We start from the raw sequence: 15,909 nt of genomic DNA, 5'->3' as shown, positions 1-15,909 counted from the left end.
TGCATTCCTGCCATCTAAACACAGAGGTCACCCATGGTGGTACATCATGCTTAGAAGAAGAAACACCCTTGAGTTTTCCCTCATGACTCGCCTGTCAGGAGGGAACAGGTGTTAGAATGTCCTTTGGCCACAAAGTGAACATTTGAGGAAAATTTAAATGCCTCTAGCTCCTTAGAAATGCATAAAATTATCCATTGTTTAATCAATTATACACACATACCTGCCCTCTCCCACAGAAGAGGCTGGATCAGGTATCTACATGATTTGATGGAATTAGGTTGGTTGGAAAATAAAATGCAATTGATACGGAGTATTTCTGGGTTTATTTGCCATATGTGGCACACAAAGACAAATGGTAGGTTATCTCTGAATTTTTATTTCAAGTATGTTACACACGTTTATATGTAAAAATTGATTATAACAAAATCAAATGTGGCATTAATTTACCATGCTCTAAGTAAATTGCATATCCTTGTAACCATTCTGCTCAGAAGTGCCTTGGACTCCACCAGTGGAGACATCTACCCTGCTCACACAGGCACTGCTGAGTGACACAACATTTTCCACCCATCAACACTTCAAAATTAGTCAAAGGATTATAGAAAGAGCCTCCTTGTCACAGCCTGGAATTCCAAACTGCATTAAAAATCCTTATGTTGCAGCTTAACTCTTGAAGGGGTTTTGTTTTGTATTGGTTTGCTTTTTTAAAGTTTATGTTCTTAAGTGCTTGAAAATTCACGTTTTGGCTCAAATTCTCATGTTGTGGCACGAACACCCACAGTCACTTTAGACTCCTCTTGCTTCACCTTCTGCACCTTTAGCCTGGTAGGGGAGGTTTCTTGATTTCAGACTCCAGAATGTCTCTTGCTGCCTTTGGTCCAAGAGGAGAAGTCTTCCCTCCCTCATATTGCATGCCTGAGTTCAGCTTTTCTCATGTCTTTGTTTCATATACACTACACACTGTCAACACCAAAAGCAGGTGCTCATGTGTCTCATCTCCCTGATGTGTGGCTGACTCAGTACATCTCAAAGAGGCAGACGATTGATTTCTTCCAAGCCATGGCTTTGATTATCACTCATGTAAGTTGACTGGTATGGGTGTCACCTACATTCGCCTTCATATTTTATAAACCACAAAAGTCATCTTTACTTGTCTTTGATGTCACTCATTGTTTCATTCTCATTTTTATTGCTTTAATGTTAACGGTCTTATTGAAGCTTCTTATGGATTGACCTGTGCAGAGATGCCCATGGGAAATGTGTCCTTACTTCCCCTACAGAAATAGAAAGTTCCTCTCGGTCCAGAAAGACTTCCAGAATATTTTGTCCCTTCTTTATTTTTAGCCTGTCACTCTGAGATTTAAAAGTGAGCGTTGATTTGATCCACCCAGGACAGGAGCTTGAAGTTGCCTCCTCAGCTTACTTGAACACCACATGACAAGTTACATCACGCTTGCAGAAAAGGAACGCCATCCAGAATTGGGCTTGGGGCAGAGAGCCCCGCACATTGATCTCTCATACTGCAGCACCTCTTGTGTTTGCAATTGAATGATGAGAGCTGTAGATCAGTGAAGAGCTTAACTACTCAGCTTTGCGCTGCCATGGCCTGCTTATAACCTGGTCTTCATATCACAGGAGCATTCTTGCTCAGAGCAAGAGGGCTTCATGACAGAGTGAAATGAAGTCGATACCAACTTCAGAACAGCATCATAACACCGTTGTGTAGCTGTAGTGGTATTTCTTAGCCACCTAACTCCCAAAAGGGACTGTAGTGCCTAACAGTGCTTGTTGAAGGCTTGTCCAGCACACGCAGATCATTGACAGGTTACCTGTACTTTAGGGCTGTTCTGGAGAGGCCATATGACATCATTTATCTCCTCTCCGTAACACTCGGCCATCCAGCTCCTGTTGTGTTTACTGATGATCCCACAGTACCATCAGCGTCACCTTAGACAGAACTTGAAGAGAGTCCATTTTTGCAAGTGCTGTCACTGTTTAAGTCCTGGAAGGTTGTCATTTCACGTACATTGATGAGAGTGAGCATGTGCTTCATATCTGATCTGTTTTTTTGATAATTGGGAGACATGGTTTCTTTTCTTAGACATGTCTAAAACAGAAAACAGAAAGGAAGGCATAAAACTGAGGGCTCCTATGAAAGCCTACTTTTTAAAGCTTTTTTTAAAAGCTTTTTCTCTTTGCTAACCATAAGCCTTTTCCATTTGTTTGTCACCAGAAGGACCCAGTACAAAGAACAGCCAGTGTTTCTTGCTCAGTCAAGGACCCTTATAGGACAAAAGCCTTAGTCATAAAAGGAAATTTATATTTAATTCAAGTTTCCATATGAACAGGCCTTGCATCAAGCGTGTTTCCACCTGCCTTCAATACAGGTCATTGCCCCAAATATTTCATCAAGTTGTCAAAGTAAAGCCCCAATCTTGACACCAGTCTTAAACTTAACGTCACTGTTGAATTTAGTGGAGATTAGGCAAAATCTCCACTAGAAGAAAGGACAAGGCATCCTGTAAGTATTTAATAGCCATTTTAAATAATGAAGCTCACTTGTGAGATTAGGGCAAAATGAAACATTGATGAAAGCTGAGCTGATACCTGAGACTGGACCTCACCCCAGAGTAAGATACACATAATTCCACCAGAGTGGTTATCTTCACTACATAGCTCTGCTGGCTTTTAACTGCACCACTACAACTGGAACATTTTTTTTACATATGGGAAGGAGAGGTTTCTTTAGAGATCTGCAATTCTTTCAGGACGCTAAGCAGAACAGGGGCATCTGTCTCTTCTGAGTGATATCCTTGCTTTCATACTTTCATCCTAACAAATTCCTACAAGATTTATCTTGTCAAACCTCAGTCTGAACGGCACAAATTACTGGCAGGATTGTCAATCTAAAAATGAGACAGGCATAAATTTAATTGCTCCCTGAAGATACATGAAAAGCTACATTTAGCTGCAGCTAATTAGATATTCTCCAATCAACAGTTATGATTCATCTGCTGAGGAACAAAACAAGAAGGCAAATACAAAATAGGCAGCGAAAGTTAAATGTGATCTCCTGGTTTTGGTGGGACAGAATCCCAGCCAGCCATGGTCTGCAGGCTGTTAGCAGTCTGGAGTCAGCCAGGGCAGCTGAGCTGAATTGGCTGCAGGTGCATCCCAGACCAGAAATATCACACCCAGTACAAAAGGGGAAGTCTGGTGGGGACAAGGGTGTCTCCTGATCCTCTTCCTGCTCTTCAGGACTGCCTTCCTGTTTATTGTGACCACTGGATGCTCGCTGGGCTGAGTATAGTTTTGTTTACTTTGCACTGGTATTAGTTTTACTGTTTCCTTAAGTCCATTTATCAATTCAGTCTGTGAGTCTCCTCTCATTTCTTGGCTGGGGAGGGGTCATTGGGTGATAGAGCAACTGCTATAGCTTAGCCCTGGGTATGCTGTAGGCAACTCTCAAAATGCTGGAGTTCATTTTGGTTTGTTTTTCATTAGAAATGCAGGTAGTGTTAGTGGCTGTAGTGCCACCAAAGGCTCATGCTGCCCCTGAACCAGGGGGCTTAGACCTCTGCACGAGGAGATGGCTTCACTGCTACCACAGACAAATTGGTTTTGCTTCTGTGAAGTGAGCTTCCCAGATACCTCCCCTCCCTACCTTACCTAGAACAATCAGCCAGCATTAAGGGCATGGATAAAACTCCAAGGAGGTTTTTTCCTAAGAATCTTAAAATGCCTGTGTAACAAGAAAGATGGAGCTTTGTAAAAATGCCCATTGGGAATGGGGTTGTCACCAATTTACAGGTATGGAAACTGGAGCTAAAAAATAGGTGGACTTGAACTTGTCTATCATGCCCCCACACAAAGTAATGCTATAGTTGGAGAAGGGATCTCAGGGTCTTGTGCCTCCAGCTCAGGAAAATGCTGTTCCCAGCTACCAAACCAGAAGAGTTGTTGATGTGCCCTTAAATGGAGGAGTAGATTGCACATGGAGTAACTGGAAGCAGAAATGGGCAGCAGGGTGCAGGCAAATAACCATCTGGTTTGAGTTACATCAGGGTGCAGTGAAATGTTTTATCTCTTTGGGGCTCCATCCTGTATTCCTTGTGCACCTGAGTTTCCTCTGGCTTTGAAATACTTTGTATTTGAAGGATTTGGTCATAAATTAAGAATTAACACCAACTTCTAACTGTTTGTATTAAGGTGAGGCTAGCAGAGAAAAAGAATGGGGTTTTCTGTTGTTGGTTTTGGTCAGTATGTTTGAGAGGGAATTACTTACACAGGTAAAAATGATGAGCAACAAGTAAAAAATCCCAAGGCAAGTCAGCATGAGAAGCTCAGCTTTGTATTTTTTTAATTTTTCATCTTCTATTCCAGGGCAACCTAAAATGTAAAAGAAGGTGTTACATTGTTCTGGTGTTTGTAAAATATTGTCAGACTGTTAGCTTTGTGAAACACCACAGGGAGCATGGGACAGCCTGGAGTCTCTACTGTACCTGTTACTTTCAGTGTGACTGTGCTGCTCAGGTTGTGTTCTCCACTCTGTTCTCCCAAAGTGCACTTGTATGTCCCACTGTTGTGGGTGGTTATATTTTTGATCCTCAGTGAAAAGAACGTGTCATTGGAGAGCTCAAGGGACCTCCCAAGTTCTTTTGGGTGATGAGATTCCACATCAAGGGCTTTCCATACTATTCCTTTGCCATCTCCATCCATCTGGAAAACACAAATATATTTCTCATCTTGGGCAACAGTGTTATCCTGAGTTTTAGAGGAAAGAGTTTTAAAGCCAGATTATGACTGAAAATGCAGAGGCTGAAGAGAGGTGGTGGAGGGACATACATCTCAAAAACCATCTAATAGGTTGTCGTGGTTTTGGTGGGACAGAATCCCAGCCAGCCATGGTCTGCAGGCTGTCAGCAGTTTGGAGTCAGCCAGGGCAGCTGACCCCAGTTGGCTACAGGTGGATCCCAGACCAGGAACATCATGCTCAGTATGAAAGGGGATTTTTGCTGAGGCCAGGGGCTTCTCCTGCGCTTTCTTCTCCACCTGCTTCCATCCATCCCATTTATTGTGACTGCTGTACATACACTGAGTTGAGTATAACTTTATATACTCCATATTGGCATTGGTATTAGTTTGGCTGTTTCATTAAATGAGTTTTTCACTGCAACCTGCAGGTCTCCTCTCCTTTTCCTGATCCCCTTCTCTGCTGGGGAGGGGCCATTGGGTGATAGAGCAACTGCTATTCTTCAGCCCCCAGTGTAAGTTAAATATAGACGTAATGTTCACGCTCTCACAATCAAAAAGGATTTGCTGCTTTTTTCCTAAATAAACACTATATTTACAACTAGGTACTATAGAGCTGTTCTGTAATAGCTTCTTAATCTGCCTCACATGGACACAATCCTGGCAGAGATGCAACATAAAAGGCCAGGGGTAGAGTTTGTTCTCAAAGTGCCTACACAGCGGCCCTGAGAGAGTTCAGAGAGAGACAGTTCATGGGGATGGAGCTGAGGCAGCCCTACCCAGCTGCTGAGAGGTGGCTCTGGGGACCAGGTGTCCCCAGGAGAGCATGGCAGTGGGCAGGTTGGCTCCACCAATACTTGCACTTGCCCTGCCAGCACTTTTTCTGCTGTGTGGTGGGGATTAAACCTGCCTACCTGGCAGGCATGCCACAGTGACCTACCCCCCACCCCCAGCCCAGAGATCCTTGTGGGAATGCAGCCTTTGAAACTGTGCTTCCTTGTGCCAGTGTCTGTGCAGCTGACCCCCGAAACCACGGTGCTTCTGTGGAGGAATGGGACTTTTCCCCCTCTACTCTTTATTGGAACCAAAGACCAGAAAGGTGCTTTGACGTCTTCAGATTTGGTTGTGTGGAGGTCACAAGCAGGTTCTGGTGCACTTGGGGAGCATTTGTATGTTGAATTTCTTAATTGTATCCAGAAGAGCTACATTCCTTGGCATGGCTGAGAGGCTGCTGGAGGAATGGAGTGTATTCCCAGAACAGTTTGTACTGCGGGGCAATAGGATGCACTGAAAATGACAATTGGCTGGGAACCACAAAGAAGAGAGAAATCACTAACTTGATTTGAAAGGTGGGAGAAGGGTTTGAATTAGCCCGTGTCCATTCTCATTCATCGATGTTGCTCCCAGGGATTCAAGGCAGCGTGCCCTCCGTGAAGGTTTCCCAAGTAATGATTTCAGTCTTTTTGTGGACCAGCAGAGCCAGAGCCAGTTCATACAGTCCAAGGCTCAGCTTTTCAGCCAAACCTATAACTAATGTAAGCCAAGGCTTTTTTATTATTGTTATTATTTTAATAGACACTTTTTTGGATTAGCATGTTGGTGCTTACTTTTGGTGTAGCTACTGCATCAGGGTATAATAGTTACACTGTAAGCTATTAAAATTAACATAATTTTCTCATACTGAGACTAGGAGTATCTGGTTTCCCTTTCATGTATTTGTATGAAGAAAGTGTACTTGGAGTCTGGTGAGAAATAGGGGCCTGATGCTCCATTGTACTTTGCTACTTTTGCAGCCCTAAAATGGTATAAAACAAGCTGCAAGTTACAGAGCTTTTCAGGAACTGCAGAATCAGACTCAAGCACAAGGTTTTCATCAGTGTAAAGATTTTTTCAGAAAGGTTGGGGGTTTTTTAGTGCACCAACTGAAAAACAGAGCAGTAATTCCCTGGGGCTTTCCACACTACCCAGAAAGGGGGAAGAAAGTACCTTCTTCCTCTTAATCCCCCAGTAAATTTACACCAGCTTCTTTTTCTTAGTATGCTCAGCCCCAGGTAGCTCTTGAAACAAGTGGTAGCTATGGTGGTTTTAAGGCTGTAGGGGCTTCATTGTGCTACAGGGATTAGAGTTCCAGGCTCTGCACGCTGCCAGAGACATGAAATTCCAGTACCCAGGCTGGGCCCAGCTCTGGTTACAAGTGGGTCAATAGCAGTTAAGTGGATAGAGTTGACCTCCTTCGGATCTAATTTTTGCCACTCTCCCTTCCCTTACCACCCCCTTCCTCAGTGAAATTTAAAACTGCCCACAGGGTGATGAAGAGAACCAACCTGGCTCCTTGCCCTTTGCATTGCCCTAAAATGTAGACAGGAGGTCTGAGCTACGCACAGAAAAGTAGGTTTAGGGGGCTGCTTTTTTAAATTTATTTTTCATTCACTGGTACCATAAATAATTGCTATCTTGGGCAGTAAATGGTGCTGTGATTCTTGTGACTGAGACCTGGGAATCAAAACACCACTTTGATCTCTTTGTATGCAGTTGTAATCACCACTGCTAGTCGAAGGGAGAAGTCAATTAAGTCCCTGCACCTTATGCCTGACTGTACACAGGATCCCAATGAGATTTCTGGTAAATCATTGAACTTCCCTATTTTATGGGGACATTGAGGGATAGGATTGAATATTGCCTCTAAAGCTTTTTGAGGTGCTCAGTTGCTGTCACAGGTACAGTAACCCCAGCAACAAGCAAGTCAGAACTTTGCCTTCCACAGACCCACTCTGTGTAAGATAAAGCAGTGTCCAGGAAGCTACACTACCAATGTGCCTTTCCCTAAAATAGGACAAAAAGCAATTTTGTGGCCTAATCTGTCTCCCTCACCTGTGGAGAGAGTAGTTGTGATCTGGATGGGGGTCGGGAGCCGTTGCCTTTGGGGAGGAGGAGGAACAGGGTGTGTGGGGGGGTTTAATTTGTTCTTTGCATCCCTCTTTCTCTGTTAAATCTCCTCTGTGCTGAGGAGCAAAGGCAGGCAGGGCAGTCCATGGCGGTGCTGCTGTGCCCAGCAGCCTCCCCACGTTTTTTAGGCTGCAGAGCCATCTGGTGGCATTTTTCCAGCCTCTACACGCGGCACATGCATCTCCACTCAGGGGTCGCAGCAACCCTTTCTCTGATGCCTGAACCAAGCCTTTTTCCACTGCGATTTTATCTCCTATTATCTTATGGAAAAAAAGCATCACTTCCTCCCTTTTAAATTCTCTGAGCAGCGAGGAAACTTCTGAGCAAATTTGCAGAGTGTGTCCCCACATCCCAGCTCTGTTGAAGGAAATCCAGGAGATGTTCAGTAAGGTCACCATCATTCTGCCTCTTGCTAACCTCTTTCCCCCCCCCAAACCTAATTAAAATTACGAAAGTGCCACTTTGTTTGCCACCTCCTGTGAATTACTTGGCAGACTCTCACTAGACAGATCATTTTGCAGCTCGAGCTCCGGTGATAATCCAGTGCTAATTCATGCCAAGTGTCCTCCAGGTGATACCCCAGCACAAGGTAAATGCTAGGGGGTTTACCTAATTAATTCCACACAAGCTTAGAGGGATAGAAGTGAATGCTGTTGGTGGCAGCAATCCACTTGTGTAGGGACCATCTTCTTTAATCAGTGACAAAATATTTTCTGCCTGAATTTTGTTTGCATTTCATTCCTCTTCTGCTGTGCTGGTGAGCGAGCAGCACACCTGCTCCCCACCACTGATGGGAGGAGGAAAGGGAGGTGGTCTTCCCCTGCTCACATATTTGCTGTTAATGGCTTCACCAAAATTCAAAAGGCAAATGATGACTCGTGCTACTGAATCTATTTGCATAAAAAGGGTCTTGTTGCCATGCTAGCTGCTGAGGGTCATTGCAGCAAGAATTTTTCTGGGAAAGGAGGTCCTGCAGCCAGGCAGCATCATTCCACCTGTCTGCATAAAACTACCCATTAAGAAAACTAAACAACAAAAGAAGTGTGAATTTATGGTTGTTGTCACATATACATGGGCCAGCAGCAATGCCTGTAACATATTTTTCCAGAAACCAGCTCAGGGACTAAACCTGTTATTTTCCACCACTTCCACAGCAATGAGAAAAAAATGCTGCTCCTGAGGGCTGATGCTGCCCAACATCTCTGTTGATGACCTGGACACTGGGACAGAGCAGGTTGCCCAGCAAGTTTGCAGATGACAGAAAGCTGGCAGGCGTGGCTGATACACCAGAGGGTTGTGCTGCCATCCAGCAGACCTCAACAGGTTGGGGCTGTGGGCTGACAGGAACCTCCTGCAGTTCAGTAAATGAGAATGCAAAGTTCTGCCCCTCTGGATGAATAACCCCAGGCACCAGCACGAGCTGGGGCAACCTGATGGAGAGACCCTGGTGGCCTTCTGGAAACCAAGTTGACCACGAGCCAGCAATGAGCCCTTATGGCAAAGGTCAACAGCCTCCTGGGCTGCAGTAGGCAGGACATCTCCAGCAGACAGAGGGAGGTGATCCTTCCCCTCTGCTCAGCACTGGTGAGACACACCCGGAGTGCTGGGACCAGTGCTGGCCTCTCCAGTACAAGAGAGACATGGACACGCTGGAGAGAGTCCAGTGAAGAGTCACAAAGACGATTAAAGATATGGAACATCTGATGTATGAGGAGAGGCTGAGAGAGCTGGAACTGTTCAGCCTGGGGGAGACAAGGCTTAGGGGCATCTTGCCAGTATGTATGGGGTTGCCAGGGGGATGAAGAAGCTGAAGCCAGTGGCCTCCAGAGATAAGAGGCAATGGGCAGAAACTGAAATTCAAGAAATTCCCTTCAAACCTAAGAAAAACCATTGTGGAGGTGGTTGAATGCTGGAATAGGCTGCCCAGAGAGGGTGGGGAGTCTCCATCCTTGGAGACAGTAAAAATTTGGCTGGGCAGAGCCCTGAGCAACCAGCTCTAGTTGGCTTATTTTAAGTGAGTCTAATTGAAAGTTATTCTCATTCCCAAATGCTTGGAAACACTTGGTCTAAAGAGGGTGCAGTTTTCCCACATGTCCTCTCTAATCAATTGAGTGATTCCTGTTAAGTTTCTCCTAGCCTGGAGCTTTTTAGTAAGGATATAGTGGTAGTGATACAGCAGAGATTAAAGTGGGATAGGTTTGATTGGAAATACTGCTGAGCTGATACATTTTTGTTCTCTGACTGGCTGAATTGCAAGAAATAGGGATAGTAATCAGGCCTCCATAATTTAAGTGCTCTTCAGCAAATATTTCTTTTGCAGAGAACTAAAAACAAGGTGTAAGAAGGAGGAGGAATACTTTTCTCAGTCTTAGCTGGCTGGGTTTTGGCTGCAGTTTTGAAAGCTTCTACAGCATTGCATGATAGTGCCACTGAACAAGGGTAATTCACCCATGCTGTAGCACTTACACCCAACTAATCAATTAAAACTTAATTTTATGCTGTACATATAAGAGCAAGCAGTTGTTAACTCTGTTCTCTGCTCTCATTAAATACCTTTTCTCATCAAACTTTTCCCAAACGAAGGTGGTATGTTGGCTTCCAGGTAAATCAAAGTGTCCATACAATCCACTTTTCCCATAAAAACAAATTTTTATTTCAAACAAAATGGTTCAGGTCCAAAACTGATGTCAGTGTAAAGGTGGAATGTATTAACGTTGATTTATTTTCTTCTGAAGGCGGGGTGATTGTAAAAGTGGTTTTGTTTAAAATTATATAGGAATAATGGCCAAGTTGAAATTTCTGACTGCTAAAGAGATCTAAAAAGTATATACAGCCAGAAGGAATTTATTTTCTGAAGCAAAATATCTAGAATTCTGGCAGTGCACGAGAGCCAACGCATAATGAAACACAACTGAGCTGAAACTGCTTAATAGGTGTATTTTTCAGCACAAAAGCACTTTCACATTTGATTAGCACTGAAGGTGCATCCATATGGTTCCTATACAGTGCCATGTAGAGCTAAAAATGTTAAATTTGAAGAAAACAGATGTAAATTGTTGGCGCATGTGAGTGAACTCTGACTGTACTTTGGGGTAGGGGGGGAGGAAAAAGCAGAAGGAAAGGAAAACCAAAACTCAGCCCCAAAACAACAGCAAAGGAGCTGCATGTGACTCATGAGCCAGCTGGAAAAGCCCTCTGGCTGAGTCACACAGCTTCTGTATTGCTGGGGGTTTTAAGCTAAGGGCATCCAACATGAGCTCATGTCAGGCAAAATAATTGTTCTGGTCATGAAATCATTTCCACTGCTCCCTTTCTGTCCAAATCATCAATGTGTTGGAGCTGCTCGGAGCTTAATAGGTGTCTGAGGAGCATTTGACTGCATCTCTTTGGGTATGTTAGAAATTAGACTGAAGTAATTTAGCAACTATTTACCTGTGCTAGTAGATAATAGCTATGCACATTTAGCAAAAGTAATTTCCTTTGAAAGAAGTTGTGATTAACATCAAATATCTCTAAGGTTTATTCTTATTTTGTAATATGACTTCCCCCTCTAACTCTGCCACGATTTTGTATGTTTCAGGGAAGTGTTATAAAGTTAACAGACTTCTCTCCACTAAAGTAGAGCCTTCTTTCCTCTTCCTCAAGATTTGTTTTAGATTAAGACTTTCCTGGCTATCACATGAACGAAATAGCAGAATACCCACTGGGACTTCATTTGTGTGTGTTTAAACTGGGTTTTCAAATGGGATATAAAGTGATAATCATGAGGTTTTGTGAGGTGGTTCCCATTTCCAATGTGCTACACAAAGAGAAACTGTTCAGTTTTCAACAGCCCTGTGAGGCAGAAAGGTAAGTAAAGTTTCATTGCCAGGATTCTTGTTTCATAAGTGGGCCTTAGGGATTGAAACCAGTATTTCCACATACAATTCCCAGTGCCTGGGTGCTTATGCCAAAGTGATCTAATTTTCAATTGAGAAACTTCTGTGCTGCTCATATGCACTTTTATGGCATTTAGGTTGCCCAGCAGTCCTAAAAATGAACCACACTTAGAGTATCATCATGATGAACTGTCTTTACGTTTTCATGGCCACATGGTGAATGGGGTGGGGGCTGCACCAGACTGGAAGAGGACTTGGTGCTCTACGTTCTCCCCAGTGTGGTAGGTCTGCCTGTTTCAAGTATTTCTAAGTAAAAATCATTCTGTCTGAGCTGACTGTAGTCCTGGTTCCACACAGAACTATTTACATACATGCAAATCATCTAATTAGCTCCAAGGATACTGGGTGCACAACCTGTTAAACATGTGTACAACTTTTTGCAGTACAAAACACCAGCAAGTGAAAGAACTGTTGAATGCAATCCTCCTTTTATACAACCAGTTGGATTTTGACACCAGAGTATTAACTCCTTTAAACAACTATTTCTCCATACAGAACTGAAAAAGGAAATACTTTTAAATACTGCCTAATTTTTGTTTTTTAAAGTAGATCATAACAAACAATTCGGAAGTAGCCTTTAACTGGACAGAGCATGCAGAGGTGCCAGCAGGAAGGAGGGGTTTGCTCACAGAACCTTCACCCTGCACAAGGAGCTGCACGTGCAGCATCGTAACGTCACCATCGGGTTTGTTTTTTCCAGCAGCAGAAGCAAAGGTTAATTGCTTGCATTTACAGCACAGTTCAAAGTGACCTCATACAAAAGATTCAACTGAACAGCTGCTTGAAATTTACAGTCTGAAATTTCATACCATTTGTTGGAATTACCTTTTCATTAGCCCTTTGGGGGTATACGTGGTGTTTATTGATTAATCCTCAGTAGTGGTTGTTTAAATAACAGATTAGCTCTCTGTATTGAGTAGCCCAGCCACATTCTGCCATTCCCACACCCTCTTTTTGAAGTGTTGGGTGAGGACAGCAGCACACAGCTGAGGAGAAGGCTTCAAGCTGCTGCCTGTTTAGCCCCCACAAGCAGAAGTTTTGCTTCTTCAACTCAAACACTGAGCCTAAATGACATTTTCTGGCCTTTTAGGTTTGGTGCTGTGCTATTCCTAATATGGCTGTGACTGTGGCTTGTGTTAGCACCACCGAGAGTGGTGTCATCTGCCTGTTCCCACTTCCCCTCTCTCTGGGATGAGTAACCAGAAGACTGCAGTACCATGGTTGGTGCCATCAGCCCCTGAGGATGGTGGCAAGAGCTGAAGATAGCTAGATTTTGTTGCTTCTTGTAGTCTTGGCAGTGCCAGCAAAGAAAAAAAAACTGTGGGGCCCTGTCATGGTGGGCACTGGAAAAACAGTCTTTTTCCAGAGTGAAAAGTAGGAAAAGCAAAGGAACCGTGGAAGGAGAGGAGATTGGTGGGATGGGGAGGGGAGGTGCAGGGACAGCCTGGACTGTAACAGCCCAACTGCTGCAAAGAGAAGCAGCACTAGGGAGGGCTGCCATGGACAGGGTGCACACAAAGGACACGATCACATATCACCCTCCCCTGCATGAGCAGTCATTTTGTGCCCAGGTGGAACTGTAAAGAGCTGTGAGACAACATAGAAGGTTTCCCTTTACACTTTTTCACCAGAGCAATGGCTTTTGGCTCCTGTTTGCTGCCTGGCCCACCCAGCAGCCACTGAACTCAGAAGGATGTGCTCCTGGAGGATCCCCACACTTCAACCTGCTGAAACTGTTTTCAGTTTTGTTGACTTCCAATGCTGGTTTTGAGAAGAATTTTCAGGTATGAAGTCAACCTCTCTGTTTATTCCTCCCCTACCCCTTACCACCTCTGCTCAACTCCCCCAAGTCTTCTAGACTGCATGGTTTCCCTGCAGTGAGCTCCCTGCCCTGCCTAGACTTGGCAGGAAACACAAAGCCTTCCATAATTAGTATGTATCAGTATGGAAAATGTCCTTCTCTACCTTTTGAAGCAGAAAGCAAAAAAGAATAAGTTGACACTTATCCCAGCTCCCATAGTAATGTTCAACCACTTGCATTATTCTCTCCTCTCTGTCTCTTACTAGTGCTTAGTTCAGCATTTTGGAAAAAGGAGGCTATAGAAGCTGCACTTGCTGATGGGCTAGTAGCCAGATGTTCCAAACAGCTTTCAGAGTTAGGTATCTTTGGGTTGCAGTTGTCTTTGTACTCATATGGCAGATGCTCGTTGTTGTACCAGCACTGAAATTCAGATGCATTGCAAGTTCCAACCACAGAAGCCCTACCTAATAATCCTATTTGTTGGTTTACTGTAGGGAATAACTGTAAAACTGTATGTGACCAAACTGCTGTGGAAGCCAAGGCTGTGGCTATGTTTCAGCAGAGACAACAGTTTTCACCCAGCAAAAATAGGGTGTTTTCTTTCCACTGCTCTCCCATCACATGGGAAAGTAATTCAACAGTGTAACCCAAAAAAAAACTTTATTTGCAGATATATATTGAACTACTACACCAAGCAATAGAGAGTTGACTTAATAGGCAACCAGAGGACCACCAGGACTGACCCATGGTAATTGGCAGGGGAGCATGGCTGGGAGTAGGGAATAGGAACAAAACCTTCCTTTTTTTTTTTTTTTTTCCTCTGTTAATTTGGCTCACACCATAAGCTGAAGTTATGCACTGAGATGCAAATACATGGTGCCATACAGCAAGTCAACAGCCACTTCTTCAACCGCTGGGCAACTCTGCCTCTTTTTCTGTGGTAAATTTCATCCTGAAAGTGTTGAGTGGGACTTTTCTGCTCATTAAGCAACTGACCCTTATAGCCCCTCCTGCAAATAGGTGGTCAGCAGGGCTCTCCTGCTGTGGAGATGGGAGTTCTGAATCAGGGCAGTCAGGATGTGACTTTGACTGCGAAGAGTAAACTTAGAATTTCTAGCTTTTCATCTGCCTTCTGCATACCCTGCCCTTATCCTCACCCCCACTAGCCAAATCTTCCTAAAAAATAGCAAGTACTTTTTTAGTTCTTCTATTTCAAAGAAAAGAACCAGCTCCCTTTTTAGGGGGTGAGATTGACCAAGTGGGATCATCACTGATGTTGCAAGGTTTAAATACCATTTTTTGCTCTAAAGAAAAATGCTGGAAGGACTCCTCTTTGGAGTAGTATTTATCAGGCTGTAGGTGGGGCATCACCTGAATTCTGAGCCCTGGAAGCTATCCATAGATAGAAAAGCAGGCTAAGAGTAATGCAGGAATCAGGCTCGAATAATCTGTCTACAGTGACATGGAACATTCCTGTTCTTCATGATCACCTCAAATGCTTTCACTGCAGCCTTATCTGCTGCACTGACAGGAGGATGCCTCTTCATAAAATAACCCATTTTGTACAAGACCAGCCAGCAACGAGGACGAAAGCAAAGCAGACTGCTCAAGTAACTGAGGCTTTTTCCTTACTTTATACCAAGATGCTGTCTGGTAGGTGATTGAGGAGTCCTGAAGAACTTTACAGGGCAGCAGCACTTCTTCAGCACATCTCACGGCAACATCTGGCACAGCCACAGAAGCCCCACAGATCAAGCACCAAACTGCAAAGCACAGGTACACGTTGCCTTTAAAAGAGATTGCCTAAGTAATCTTTCCCATCTTCCCAAAACATACCCCCACAAACTAAACGTGAAAGACCAGAAAGAATAATGCAAGGCTCCCCACTTACCATTGCACAGGACGATAAGCAGAGTGTAGACTACCAAAGACATGACTTCTACTCCTTCAAACCACAGAGCAGCAACAACGTGCCTCTTTGCAGGACAGACTGTAAGAGCAGAGTGAAACTGCTACAGCTTCTGGAGTGATATTTCTGGAGGCAGACTGGGGAATCCCCCACAGGGCTTTTCTTGAAGTTCCCAGTCACAGGGAAAATCCCTACGTGTAGGAGCCAGTGCTCCTCCCATTAAATCTGGTCACTCCCAGTTCTGCAGCTGCCTGCACTGGTAGCACCTCACCTCCCATTTTTTTTCTTCTTTTTTTGCCCCCCTCTGTGTTGATCTGAACAGAAGTAAGGCTGATTGTGGGACACTGGGTTGGTGTGAAGGGCATCAAATCTCTCTTGAGTGACAAAACAGAAAGGTTTTGCCAGCCTCCCCAAGTCCCCTCTCAGCCTTCTCTCTGCATCACTAACAGAACAGTGTCTGTGCAAAGGTTTGCCAGCATTTCTGAAACCACATTTAAGCCCTCAGGTCATAACACCACAAGGACACTGTGACTTAGACCTAAGGGCTAAGCAGGAATTTACAG

At 44.1% G+C, this 15,909-nt stretch overlaps 1 protein-coding gene across 1 annotated transcript; it reads right to left on the bottom strand.

The window, feature by feature from the left end:
• Positions 1–1,948: 1,948 nt before the first annotated feature.
• CD83 (CD83 molecule) lies at positions 1,949–15,371 on the bottom strand. The gene is made up of 5 exons (XM_008938236.1): positions 15,329–15,371; positions 15,070–15,200; positions 4,503–4,719; positions 4,286–4,389; positions 1,949–2,107 (listed from the first exon to the last, which is right to left on the bottom strand). The coding sequence occupies exons 1-5, from the start codon at positions 15,369–15,371 to the stop codon at positions 1,949–1,951; spliced, it is 654 nt and encodes a 217-aa protein (XP_008936484.1).
• Between the last annotated feature and the right edge of the window lie 538 nt (positions 15,372–15,909).

This window comes from Merops nubicus, unplaced genomic scaffold, assembly GCF_000691845.1.
Source record: "Merops nubicus isolate BGI_N331 unplaced genomic scaffold, ASM69184v1 scaffold6044, whole genome shotgun sequence".
NCBI lineage: Eukaryota > Metazoa > Chordata > Aves > Coraciiformes > Meropidae > Merops > Merops nubicus.
Note: the sequence above shows the minus strand (reverse complement) of the source record. Positions and strands in the feature narration are given on the sequence as shown.